Source organism: Callionymus lyra, chromosome 6 (genome assembly GCF_982586985.1).
Source record: "Callionymus lyra chromosome 6, fCalLyr1.hap1.1, whole genome shotgun sequence".
Lineage (NCBI taxonomy): Eukaryota > Metazoa > Chordata > Actinopteri > Syngnathiformes > Callionymidae > Callionymus > Callionymus lyra.
Window position 1 is genome coordinate 950,334 of NC_141823.1, and position 13,701 is coordinate 964,034.

Genomic DNA, 13,701 nt, shown 5'->3' on the forward strand with positions numbered 1-13,701 from the left:
AACAGTAGAAGCGAGGTGAAGAACAGTAGAAGCGAGGTGAAAAACAGTAGAAGCGAGGTGAAGAACAGTAGAAGCGAGGTGAAGAACAGTAGAAATGAGGTGAAGAACAGTAGAAGCGAGGTGAAGAACAGTAGAAGCGAGGTGAAGAACAGTAGAAGCGAGGTGAAGAACAGTAGAAGCGAGGTGAAGAACAGTAGAAATGAGGTGAAGAACAGTAGAAATGAGGTGAAGAACAGTAGAAATGAGGTGAAGAACAGTAGAAATGAGGTGAAGAACAGTAGAAGCGAGGTGAAGAACAGTAGAAGCGAGGTGAAGAACAGTAGAAGCGAGGTGAAGAACAGTAGAAGCGAGGTGAAGAACAGTAGAAATGAGGTGAAGAACAGTAGAAGCGAGGTGAAGAACAGTAGAAATGAGGTGAAGAACAGTAGAAATGAGGTGAAGAACAGTAGAAATGAGGTGAAGAACAGTTGAAATGAGGTGAAGAACAGTAGAAGCGAGGTGAAGAACAGTAGAAGCGAGGTGAAGAACAGTAGAAGCGAGGTGAAGAACAGTAGAAGCGAGGTGAAGAACAGTAGAAATGAGGTGAAGAACAGTAGAAGCGAGGTGAAGAACAGTAGAAGTGAGGTGAAGAACAGTAGAAGCGAGGTGAAGAACAGTAGAAGCGAGGTGAAGAACAGTAGAAGCGAGGTGAAGAACAGTAGAAATGAGGTGAAGAACAGTAGAAGCGAGGTGAAGAACAGTAGAAGCGAGGTGAAGAACAGTAGAAATGAGGTGAAGAACAGTAGAAGCGAGGTGAAGAACAGTAGAAGCGAGGTGAAGAACAGTAGAAGCGAGGTGAAGAACAGTAGAAGCGAGGTGAAGAACAGTAGAAATGAGGTGAAGAACAGTAGAAGCGAGGTGAAGAACAGTAGAAGCGAGGTGTAGAACAGTAGAAATGAGGTGAAGAACAGTAGAAGCGAGGTGAAGAACAGTAGAAATGAGGTGAAGAACAGTAGAAGCGAGGTGAAGAACAGTAGAAGCGAGGTGAAGAACAGTAGAAGCGAGGTGAAGAACAGTAGAAGCGAGGTGAAGAACAGTAGAAGCGAGGTGAAGAACAGTAGAAATGAGGTGAAGAACAGTAGAAATGAGGTGAAGAACAGTAGAAATGAGGTGAAGAACAGTAGAAATGAGGTGAAGAACAGTAGAAGCGAAGTGAAGAACAGTAGAAGCGAGGTGAAGAACAGTAGAAGCGAGGTGAAGAACAGTAGAAATGAGGTGAAGAACAGTAGAAGCGAGGTGAAGAACAGTAGAAATGAGGTGAAGAACAGTAGAAATGAGGTGAAGAACAGTAGAAATGAGGTGAAGAACAGTAGAAATGAGGTGAAGAACAGTAGAAGCGAGGTGAAGAACAGTAGAAGCGAGGTGAAGAACAGTAGAAGCGAGGTGAAGAACAGTAGAAGCGAGGTGAAGAACAGTAGAAATGAGGTGAAGAACAGTAGAAGCGAGGTGAAGAACAGTAGAAGTGAGGTGAAGAACAGTAGAAGCGAGGTGAAGAACAGTAGAAGCGAGGTGAAGAACAGTAGAAGCGAGGTGAAGAACAGTAGAAATGAGGTGAAGAACAGTAGAAGCGAGGTGAAGAACAGTAGAAGCGAGGTGAAGAACAGTAGAAATGAGGTGAAGAACAGTAGAAGCGAGGTGAAGAACAGTAGAAATGAGGTGAAGAACAGTAGAAGCGAGGTGAAGAACAGTAGAAATGAGGTGAAGAACAGTAGAAATGAGGTGAAGAACAGTAGAAGCGAGGTGAAGAACAGTAGAAGCGAGGTGAAGAACAGTAGAAGCGAGGTGAAGAACAGTAGAAATGAGGTGAAGAACAGTAGAAGCGAGGTGAAGAACAGTAGAAATGAGGTGAAGAACAGTAGAAATGAGGTGAAGAACAGTAGAAATGAGGTGAAGAACAGTAGAAATGAGGTTAAGAACAGTAGAAATGAGGTGAAGAACAGTAGAAATGAGGTGAAGAACAGTAGAAATGAGGTGAAGAACAGTAGAAGCGAGGTGAAGAACAGTAGAAATGAGGTGAAGAACAGTAGAAGCGAGGTGAAGAACATTAGAAGCGAGGTGAAGAACAGTAGAAGCGAGGTGAAGAACAGTAGAAATGAGGTGAAGAACAGTAGAAGCGAGGTGAAGAACAGTAGAAGCGAGGTGAAGAACAGTAGAAATGAGGTGAAGAACAGTAGAAATGAGGTGAAGAACAGTAGAAATGAGGTGAAGAACAGTAGAAATGAGGTGAAGAACAGTAGAAATGAGGTGAAGAACAGTAGAAGCGAGGTGAAGAACAGTAGAAGCGAGGTGAAGAACAGTAGAAATGAGGTGAAGAACAGTAGAAGCGAGGTGAAGAACAGTAGAAGCGAGGTGAAGAACAGTAGAAGCGAGGTGAAGAACAGTAGAAGCGAGGTGAAGAACAGTAGAAATGAGGTGAAGAACAGTAGAAGCGAGGTGAAGAACAGTAGAAGCGAGGTGAAGAACAGTAGAAATGAGGTGAAGAACAGTAGAAATGAGGTGAAGAACAGTAGAAATGAGGTGAAGAACAGTAGAAATGAGGTGAAGAACAGTAGAAGCGAGGTGAAGAACAGTAGAAGCGAGGTGAAGAACAGTAGAAATGAGGTGAAGAACAGTAGAAATGAGGTGAAGAACAGTAGAAATGAGGTGAAGAACAGTAGAAATGAGGTGAAGAACAGTAGAAATGAGGTGAAGAACAGTAGAAGCGAGGTGAAGAACAGTAGAAGCGAGGTGAAGAACAGTAGAAATGAGGTGAAGAACAGTAGAAGCGAGGTGAAGAACAGTAGAAGCGAGGTGAAGAACAGTAGAAGCGAGGTGAAGAACAGTAGAAGCGAGGTGAAGAACAGTAGAAATGAGGTGAAGAACAGTAGAAGCGAGGTGAAGAACAGTAGAAGCGAGGTGAAGAACAGTAGAAATGAGGTGAAGAACAGTAGAAATGAGGTGAAGAACAGTAGAAATGAGGTGAAGAACAGTAGAAATGAGGTGAAGAACAGTAGAAGCGAGGTGAAGAACAGTAGAAATGAGGTGAAGAACAGTAGAAATGAGGTGAAGAACAGTAGAAATGAGGTGAAGAACAGTAGAAATGAGGTGAAGAACAGTAGAAGCGAGGTGAAGAACAGTAGAAATGAGGTGAAGAACAGTAGAAGCGAGGTGAAGAACAGTAGAAATGAGGTGAAGAACAGTAGAAATGAGGTGAAGAACAGTAGAAATGAGGTGAAGAACAGTAGAAATGAGGTGAAGAACAGTAGAAATGAGGTGAAGAACAGTAGAAGCGAGGTGAAGAACAGTAGAAGCGAGGTGAAGAACAGTAGAAATGAGGTGAAGAACAGTAGAAATGAGGTGAAGAACAGTAGAAATGAGGTGAAGAACAGTAGAAGCGAGGTGAAGAACAGTAGAAGCGAGGTGAAGAACAGTAGAAATGAGGTGAAGAACAGTAGAAATGAGGTGAAGAACAGTAGAAATGAGGTGAAGAACAGTAGAAGCGAGGAGTCCACGGGTCGCAGCTGGAACTAAAGATCAGACGCTTGTGTTTAAATAATGACAGAATTATCTTGAAGAATTTCATTCATAAGTTCATTTAGAAAATGAAGTCTTTCAGGGAAATAATAGAAGATTAAAAAAGACAAATTCTTAATAAACATGTTTAAAAAATGATTTAAATGTTAATATTGTGACGATAAAAACATTGATTTTCTTTACTTCGTTATTGTTTTTATTGTTTTTTATTGTTTTTTATTGTTTTTATTGTTTTTTATTCTTTTTAATGTTTTTATTGTTTTTATTGATTTTTATTGATTTTATTGTTTTTATTGTTTTTATTGATTTTTATTGTTTTTATTGTTTTTTATTCTTTTTATTGTTTTCATTGTTTTTTATTTTTTTATTGTTTTTGATTGTTTTTTATTGTTTTTTTTATTTTTTTTTATTTTTATTGTTTTTATTGTTTTTTATTGATTATATTGTTTTTATTGTTTTTGATTGTTATTTTTTTTTGTTTCTTAATGTTTTTATTGTTTTTATAGTTATTTTTTATAGTTTTTTATTGATTTTTATTGTTTTTATTATTGTTTTTTTCCTTTTTATTTTCTTTTTATTGTTTTGATTGTTTTCTATAGTTTTTTATTGTTTTTTATTGATTTTTATTGATTTTCTTTCCTTTTTATTGTTTTGATTGTTTTTATTGTTTTTTATTGTTTTGATTGTTTTTATTGATCAGTTCCAACCAATGTGTTCGAATCACAACAAAACTGATCGTTTCAAACTAACAGTTTATATTTAAATCCACATAAATCAATAATCAATAATCAATCAAACTTTAATAAAGAATCAGCGGTTCATCAATCATTTGATTGACAGCTGAGATGACGTGTGCATCGATCTCTTCAGGTCTTCAGCGCCGCCGCCTCATCCCGGTCCTGACCTCGGACTCCTCGTCCTCCTCCGCCTCCCACCGCTCCTCCAGACAGACCGTCACCTCCTCCTCGTCCTCGTCCTCCGGCCCCGGCGCCTGCTGGGTGGACGGACCTCTGGGACCGCCGTCCTCCGCCGCCCGCGTCGCCACGGAGACCTTCGAGATCAAGGTCTACGAGATCGACGACGTGGAGCGACTGCAGAGGAGGAAGGAGGAGCAGGTGAGGAGAAGATCCTGACCTCAAACATTGAGGTCTCAACATCTCGTGTCTCCAGGAGGTCTACGTCAGTGTGAAGCGCCCCCTGCTGGAGAACCGTCAGCAGCGCGTCACCGAGCTCCGGGACAAGTACCAGCGCCTGAAGGTCGAGCTGGACCAGACCAAGCAGCACCTGATGCTGGAGCCGCAGACCTGGACCGGCGAGTGTGAGTGAGACCCTGGAGGTTCTCCGCGGGTTCCTCAACGTTTGTCTTCTGTTGCAGTCGAGCTGCAGCAGGACCACGAGGACTCCCTGGAGAGTCTGGTCGCTCTGGAGACCCTGACGGACAAGCTGGAGACCAGACTCAACTTCTGCAAAGCTCATCTGATGATGGTCACCTGCTTCGACGTGTCGCCCCGGGACTAGACCTGACCCAGAACGAGACCTCACCCAGGACTAGACCTGACCCAGAACGAGACCTCACCCAGGACTAGACCTGACCCAGAACGAGACCTGACCTGGGACTACATCTGTGGCTGACCCGGGACTAGACCTGACCCAGAATTATACCTGCCCTGGGACTAGACCTGACCCGGGACTAGAGCTGACCTGGGACTAGACCTGACCTTGGACTAGACCTGACCCAGAACTAGACCTCACCCAGGACTAGACCTGACCCAGAATTATACCTGACCTTGGACTAGACCTGACCCAGAACTAGAGCTGACCCGGGACTACACCTGTGACCCGACATATGGTGCTGAAGAAGGATGACGCTCCTCGTCGTCCACACCTCAGAACAGACAGACAAGTGCCTTGTGGACTTCTGAAGACCAAGACCTCTCTGTGGACCTGAAGGTGCTGAAGTCCACAAATGACTGGACCTCGACCCGAGTGAATGCCGGTCTGTGGATCACGATCAGAACTCTTTGCTTCAGGAGGAACTTGATGAAGACTCGGATGTTGTTTGAAGGTCTGAAGGTCTGAAGCAATAAAGACTTGACCTTGATGACCTTGATGACCTGGTCGACCTCCAGCAGCTCCTGAGGAACAGCTTTTCTAAACGTGTCCTCCTGGACCAGCTGCATGAACTGTGGGACCAGAACCAGGAGGAACCTCTTGTATGTTTGGATGTCGTGAGTCGAACCAACTTTTCTAACGAGCATGTGTTAAGACAGACTCGGCGTCCCTGATCCTCATCAGACGTTCTTGATCCGTGTGTGTTTGCCTGCTTCTGTGTTTGTACAAATATAAATATATCAAGTCTTGGTCTCAAGGTCACAGCCTACATCACCCACAATGCACTGCAGTCGAGCACGAAACACATCATTACAAATTATTTTATTTTGAAAAGAACATTAAAAAAAAACGTGTAGATCAGAAGTCATTATGCAAATCAGATGCTAATGAGGCGTCATGACAACATTTGATCTTCTTAATATGCAGGTGAGGTCAGGAGGGTCATGAGGGTCATGAGGGTCCAGGTGAGGTCAGGAGGGTCATGAGGGTCCAGGTGAGGTCATGAGGGGTCATGAGGGGTCATGAGGGTCCAGGTGAGGTCAGGAGGGTCATGAGGGTCATGAGGGTCCAGGTGAGGTCATGAGGGGTCATGAGGGTCAAGGTGAGTCTGCAGGTGACATCAACGACAGGTGGTTCAGTTCACAGCGACACTCGTTCATGCGAGTAAGCAGGTCAGAGGTCAGAGGGGCGTCGCTGCCGTGGGTCACTCTGATGACGTCGTGGGCCTGCAGGGGTCAGAGGGCAGAGCTTCAGTCCAGGAACTGAGGCGTGGAGTCTTCTCACCTGTGTGAAGGTGTCGAGGGCCTCCTGGACGAGGCCCAGGTGATGCTGCAGCTTCGCCACTCGGGTCAGCTGCAGGCCGAGGACCGGGTGAGGGTCCGAGAAGAACCTCCTGCAGGAGAGGAGAATGTTGCAGGTCATAGTTCAGGAGGAGAACCCGGAGTAAACCCGTGTCGGCTCTGATCGTTTGCAGCTCACGAATGTTGGATCTCTGTTGTCATGGAAACCTCAGGGAGCGAACATGAGGCAATTATCGGCTCCTTCGCTGCTGCATCAACCGACCAATCACAGCAGTCCAAGCACGAACCAGGAAGGTCACATGGTGTAGGCAGAAGAGGGGGGGAGGGGGTTCTTCTCTTCTTTTTATGCTTTCTTTCATCCTCCCCCTCTTTCCTGCTCTCATGTTCAACGAACATCAGTGTCGTCTCACCTACAGGAAGTGATGTCTCACCTACAGGAAGTGATGTCTCACCTACAGGAAGTGATGTCTCACCTACAGGAAGTGATGTCTCACCTACAGGAAGTGATGTCTCACCTCTAGACAGGAAGTGATGTCTCACCTACAGGAAGTGATGTCTCACCTCTAGACAGGAAGTGATGTCTCACCTACAGGAAGTGATGTCTCACCTACAGGAAGTGATGTCTCACCTACAGGAAGTGATGTCTCACCTCTAGACAGGAAGTGATGTCTCACCTACAGGAAGTGATGTCTCACCTCTAGACAGGAAGTGATGTCTCACCTACAGGAAGTGATGTCTCACCTCTAGACAGGAAGTGATGTCTCACCTACAGGAAGTGATGTCTCACCTACAGGAAGTGATGTCTCACCTACAGGGAGTGATGTCTCACCTCTAGACAGGAAGTGATGTCTCACCTACAGGAAGTGATGTCTCACCTACAGGAAGTGATGTCTCACCTACAGGAAGTGATGTCTCACCTCTAGACAGGAAGTGATGTCTCACCTACAGGAAGTGATGTCTCACCTCTAGACAGGAAGTGATGTCTCACCTACAGGAAGTGATGTCTCACCTACAGGAAGTGATGTCTCACCTACAGGAAGTGATGTCTCACCTACAGGAAGTGATGTCTCACCTCTAGACAGGAAGTGATGTCTCACCTACAGGAAGTGATGTCTCACCTCTAGACAGGAAGTGATGTCTCACCTACAGGAAGTGATGTCTCACCTACAGGAAGTGATGTCTCACCTACAGGAAGTGATGTCTCACCTCTAGACAGGAAGTGATGTCTCACCTACAGGAAGTGATGTCTCACCTCTAGACAGGAAGTGATGTCTCACCTACAGGAAGTGATGTCTCACCTCTAGACAGGAAGTGATGTCTCACCTACAGGAAGTGATGTCTCACCTACAGGAAGTGATGTCTCACCTACAGGGAGTGATGTCTCACCTCTAGACAGGAAGTGATGTCTCACCTACAGGAAGTGATGTCTCACCTACAGGAAGTGATGTCTCACCTACAGGAAGTGATGTCTCACCTCTAGACAGGAAGTGATGTCTCACCTACAGGAAGTGATGTCTCACCTCTAGACAGGAAGTGATGTCTCACCTACAGGAAGTGATGTCTCACCTACAGGAAGTGATGTCTCACCTACAGGAAGTGATGTCTCACCTACAGGAAGTGATGTCTCACCTCTAGACAGGAAGTGATGTCTCACCTACAGGAAGTGATGTCTCACCTCTAGACAGGAAGTGATGTCTCACCTACAGGAAGTGATGTCTCACCTACAGGAAGTGATGTCTCACCTCTAGACAGGAAGTGATGTCTCACCTACAGGAAGTGATGTCTCACCTCTAGACAGGAAGTGATGTCTCACCTCTAGACAGGAAGTGATGTCTCACCTACAGGAAGTGATGTCTCACCTCTAGACAGGAAGTGATGTCTCACCTCTAGACAGGAAGTGATGTCTCACCTACAGGAAGTGATGTCTCACCTCCAGACAGGAAGTGATGTCTCACCTACAGGAAGTGATGTCTCACCTCCAGACAGGAAGTGATGTCTCACCTACAGGAAGTGATGTCTCACCTCTAGACAGGAAGTGATGTCTCACCTACAGGAAGTGATGTCTCACCTACAGGAAGTGATGTCTCACCTCTAGACAGGAAGTGATGTCTCACCAACAGGAAGTGATGTCTCACCTACAGGAAGTGATGTCTCACCTACAGGAAGTGATGTCTCACCTGTAGACAGGAAGTGATGTCTCACCTGTAGACAGGAAGTGATGTCTCACCTGTAGACAGGGAGTGATGTCACACCTGTAGACAGGAAGTGATGTCTCACCTACAGGGAGTGATGTCTCACCAGACAGGAAGTGATGTCTCACCTGTAGACAGGAAGTGATGTCACACCTGTAGACAGGAAGTGATGTCTCACCAGACAGGAAGTGATGTCTCACCTACAGGGAGTGATGTCTCATCTACAGGGAGTGATGTCTCATCTACAGGGAGTGATGTCTCACCTACAGGGAGTGATGTCTCACCTACAGGGAGTGATGTCTCACCTACAAGGAGTGATGTCTCACCTACAGGAAGTGATGTCTCACCTACAGACAGGAAGTGATGTCTCACCTACAGGAAGTGATGTCTCACCTACAGGGAGTGATGTCTCACCTACAGACAGGAAGTGATGTCTCACCTACAGGAAGTGATGTCTCACCTACAGACAGGAAGTGATGTCTCACCTACAGGAAGTGATGTCTCACCTACAAGGAGTGATGTCTCACCTACAGGGAGTGATGTCTCACCTACAGGGAGTGATGTCTCACCTACAGGGAGTGATGTCTCACCTACAGGAAGTGATGTCTCACCTACAGGGAGTGATGTCTCACCTACAGGGAGTGATGTCTCACCTACAGGGAGTGATGTCTCACCTACAGGGAGTGATGTCTCACCTACAGGGAGTGATGTCTCACCTACAGGAAGTGATGTCTCACCTACAGGGAGTGATGTCTCACCTACAGGGAGTGATGTCTCACCTACAGGGAGTGATGTCTCACCTACAGGGAGTGATGTCTCACCTGTAGACATGAAGTGATGCCTCACCTGTATACAGGAAGTGTTTTCAGTCCCAGCTCCACTGCTTCCTGCCACAGCTGCAGCTGGACGGCGGCGTCCAGGGCCAGATCCGTGACCCGGAGCAGGTAGAGGTTCTCTTGGGGCAGGTCGGTGCTGGTCAGCAGAGTCTGGCAGTCGTGCAGGAGGACGGTCCAGTCTGGAGACGCACTCAGGAGAACCACGACGACTGACCGGACCCACTCAGAGCAGAAGAAGGATACTGTACTTGGTCTTCATGTCTTCCAGCTCCACCAGCCGGTCCTTCAACCGGAGCCATGAAGACTGGACTCCAGACAGCAGCAGCTCGTCCTGAAGACACACAAACCTGCTCAACATGGGTGGACCACAAAGGACACACCTGGAAGCTTTTAGGTCTCCACTCTGACTCAGGAACACCTGGTGTGTGTGTGAGAGTCTCACCTGGTCTCTGGACACACACCTGCAGCAGCAGCAGGTGAAGTGAAACTGATCCTGAAGCTGCTTCTGACGTCCTTCAGTGTCCATCAGTGTCTCGATGTAACTGATGGTCAACTGAGAGACATGAAAGACACACGTGAGGACAGGTGAGACACACGTGAGGACAGGTGAGACATACATGAGGACAGGTGAGACACACATGAGGACAGGTGAGACACACATGAGGACAGGTGAGACACACATGAGGACAGGTGAGACAAACATGAGGACAGGTGAGACAAACATGAGGACAGGTGAGACACACATGAGGACAGGTGAGACATACATGAGGACAGGTGAGACAAACATGAGGACAGGTGAGACATACATGAGGACAGGTGAGACATACATGAGGACAGGTGAGACAAACATGAGGACAGGTGAGACACACAGGATGACAGGTGAGACACAGGATGACAGGTGAGGCACACAGGATGACAGGTGAGACAAACATGAGGACAGGTGAGACACACATGAGGACAGGTGAGACATACATGAGGACAGGTGAGACACACATGAGGACAGGTGAGACACACAGGATGACAGGTGAGACAAACATGAGGACAGGTGAGACATACATGAGGACAGGTGAGACACACATGAGGACAGGTGAGACACACATGAGGACAGGTGAGACATACATGAGGACAGGTGAGACATACATGAGGACAGGTGAGACACACATGAGGACAGGTGAGACACACATGAGGACAGGTGAGACAAACATGAGGACAGGTGAGACAAACATGAGGACAGGTGAGACATACATGAGGACAGGTGAGACACACATGAGGACAGGTTAGACACACATGAGGACAGGTGAGACATACATGAGGACAGGTGAGACATACATGAGGACAGGTGAGACACACATGAGGACAGGTGAGACATACATGAGGACAGGTGAGACATACATGAGGACAGGTGAGACATACATGAGGACAGGTGAGACACACATGAGGACAGGTGAGACACACATGAGGACAGGTGAGACATACATGAGGACAGGTGAGACACAGGATGACAGGTGAGACACAGGATGACAGGTGAGACACAGGATGACAGGTGAGACACACAGGATGACAGGTGAGACATACATGAGGACAGGTGAGACACAGGATGACAGGTGAGACACACAGGATGACAGGTGAGACACACAGGATGACAGGTGAGACACACAGGATGACAGGTGAGACACAGGATGACAGGTGAGACACACAGGATGACAGGTGAGACACAGGATGACAGGTGAGACACACAGGATGACAGGTGAGACACACAGGATGACAGGTGAGACACACAGGATGACAGGTGAGACACACAGGATGACAGGTGAGACACACAGGATGACAGGTGAGACACACAGGATGACAGGTGAGACACACAGGATGACAGGTGAGACACAAAGGATGACAGGTGAGACACACAGGATGACAGGTGAGACACACAGGATGACAGGTGAGACACACAGGATGACAGGTGAGACACACAGGATGACAGGTGAGACACACAGGATGACAGGTGAGACACACAGGATGACAGGTGAGACACACAGGATGACAGGTGAGACACACAGGATGACAGGTGAGACACAGGATGACAGGTGAGACACACAGGATGACAGGTGAGACACAGGATGACAGGTGAGACACAGGATGACAGGTGAGACACAGGATGACAGGTGAGACACAGGATGACAGGTGAGACACACAGGATGACAGGTGAGACACAGGATGACAGGTGAGACACACAGGATGACAGGTGAGACACAGGATGACAGGTGAGACACAGGATGACAGGTGAGACACACAGGATGACAGGTGAGACACAGGATGACAGGTGAGACACAGGATGACAGGTGAGACACACAGGATGACAGGTGAGACACAGGATGACAGGTGAGACACACAGGATGACAGGTGAGACACAGGATGACAGGTGAGACACACAGGATGACAGGTGAGACACACAGGATGACAGGTGAGACACAGGATGACAGGTGAGACACACAGGATGACAGGTGAGACACAGGATGACAGGTGAGACACAGGATGACAGGTGAGACACACAGGATGACAGGTGAGACACAGGATGACAGGTGAGACACACAGGATGACAGGTGAGACACACAGGATGACAGGTGAGACACAGGATGACAGGTGAGACACAGGATGACAGGTGAGACACACAGGATGACAGGTGAGACACAGGATGACAGGTGAGACACACAGGATGACAGGTGAGACACAGGATGACAGGTGAGACACACAGGATGACAGGTGAGACACAGGATGACAGGTGAGACACACAGGATGACAGGTGAGACACAGGATGACAGGTGAGACACAGGATGACAGGTGAGACACAGGATGACAGGTGAGACACAGGATGACAGGTGAGACACAGGATGACAGGTGAGACACAGGATGACAAGTGAGACACAGGATGACAGGTGAGACACAGGATGACAGGTGAGACACAGTCTCAGGACCCATGAGTATCTGTACCTCCTGTCCAGGCTCCAGATCCTGGACGGCTCTCAGGTGAGCACGAGTGTCTTCAAACATCACGACACAGTTTGGTCTGCAGTCGTGGTTCAGCAGAGAGAAGCTGAGAGAAGATCAACCAGGAAGTTAAACAACACACACATGAATACAATACATTAAATACTGTGACTTTAAATATCTGAATACAAATACATTAAATATTTAAATACAAATACATTAAATACTGTGACTTTAAATATCTGAATACAAATACATTAAATATTTAAATACAAATACATTAAATACTGTGACTTTAAATATCTGAATACAAATACATTAAATATTTAAATACAAATACATTAAATACTGTGACTTTAAATATCTGAATACAAATACATTAAATATTTAAATACAAATACATTAAATACTGTGACTTTAAATATCTGAATACAAATACATTAAATATTTAAATACAAATACATTAAATAGTGTGACTTTAAATATCTGAATACAAATACATTAAGTATTTAAATACAAATACATTAAATACTGTGACTTTAAATATCTGAATACAAATACATTAAATATTTAAATACAAATACATTAAATACTGTGACTTTAAATATCTGAATACAAATACATTAAATATTTAAATACAAATACATTAAATACTGTGACTTTAAATATCTGAATACAAATACATTAAATATTTAAATACAAATACATTAAATACTGTGACTTTAAATATCTGAATACAAATACATTAAATATTTGAATACAGATACTTTAAATACTTGAATACAAATACATTAAATACTGTGACTTTAAATACAAATACATTAAATATTTGAATACAGATACTTTAAATACTTGAATACAAATACATTAAATACTGTGACTTTAAATACAAATACATTAAATATTTAAATACAAATACATGAAATACTTGAATACAAATACATTAAATACTGTGATGTCACTGATTCACTTCAGAGACACAGACGGAGACGAAGTGAAAACTGATCACAGACACGGTTGCCAGGCAACAATGAGCACATCTGATGTGTGTGTGTATATATGTGTGTGTGTTTTTACATGAGTGTGTGTTTATACATGAGTGTGTGTGTACATGAGTGTGTGTTTATACATGAGTGTGTGTATACATAAGTGTGTGTGTGTAAAAATGAGTGTGTTTACATGAGTGTGTGTATACATGAGTGTGTTTATATATGAGTGTGTGTATAT

The 13,701-nt window shown here is 45.3% G+C and overlaps 2 protein-coding genes across 2 annotated transcripts in view; one reads left to right on the forward strand and one right to left on the reverse strand.

Annotated features, from left to right (window-relative positions):
- kif26ba (kinesin family member 26Ba) overlaps nucleotides 1–5,873 on the forward strand; it is a 57,496-nt gene extending 51,623 nt beyond the window's left edge. Inside the window, exons 26-28 of the mRNA XM_087792986.1 lie at nucleotides 4,423–4,667; nucleotides 4,723–4,870; nucleotides 4,928–5,873. Of these exons, the coding sequence (XP_087649112.1) occupies nucleotides 4,423–4,667; nucleotides 4,723–4,870; nucleotides 4,928–5,070 (536 nt within the window). The 3' untranslated portion in view covers nucleotides 5,071–5,873. The remainder of the gene's footprint in view (nucleotides 1–4,422; nucleotides 4,668–4,722; nucleotides 4,871–4,927) is intronic.
- A 95-nt stretch (nucleotides 5,874–5,968) lies between these two features.
- Nucleotides 5,969–13,701, reverse strand: part of smyd3 (SET and MYND domain containing 3) — a 22,576-nt gene continuing 14,843 nt past the window's right edge. The window contains exons 7-12 of the mRNA XM_087792992.1: nucleotides 12,478–12,580; nucleotides 9,935–10,045; nucleotides 9,736–9,823; nucleotides 9,503–9,671; nucleotides 6,448–6,556; nucleotides 5,969–6,389 (exon numbers count right to left, since the gene is read on the reverse strand). Coding sequence (XP_087649118.1) covers nucleotides 6,261–6,389; nucleotides 6,448–6,556; nucleotides 9,503–9,671; nucleotides 9,736–9,823; nucleotides 9,935–10,045; nucleotides 12,478–12,580 — 709 coding nt within the window. The 3' untranslated portion in view covers nucleotides 5,969–6,260. The remainder of the gene's footprint in view (nucleotides 6,390–6,447; nucleotides 6,557–9,502; nucleotides 9,672–9,735; nucleotides 9,824–9,934; nucleotides 10,046–12,477; nucleotides 12,581–13,701) is intronic.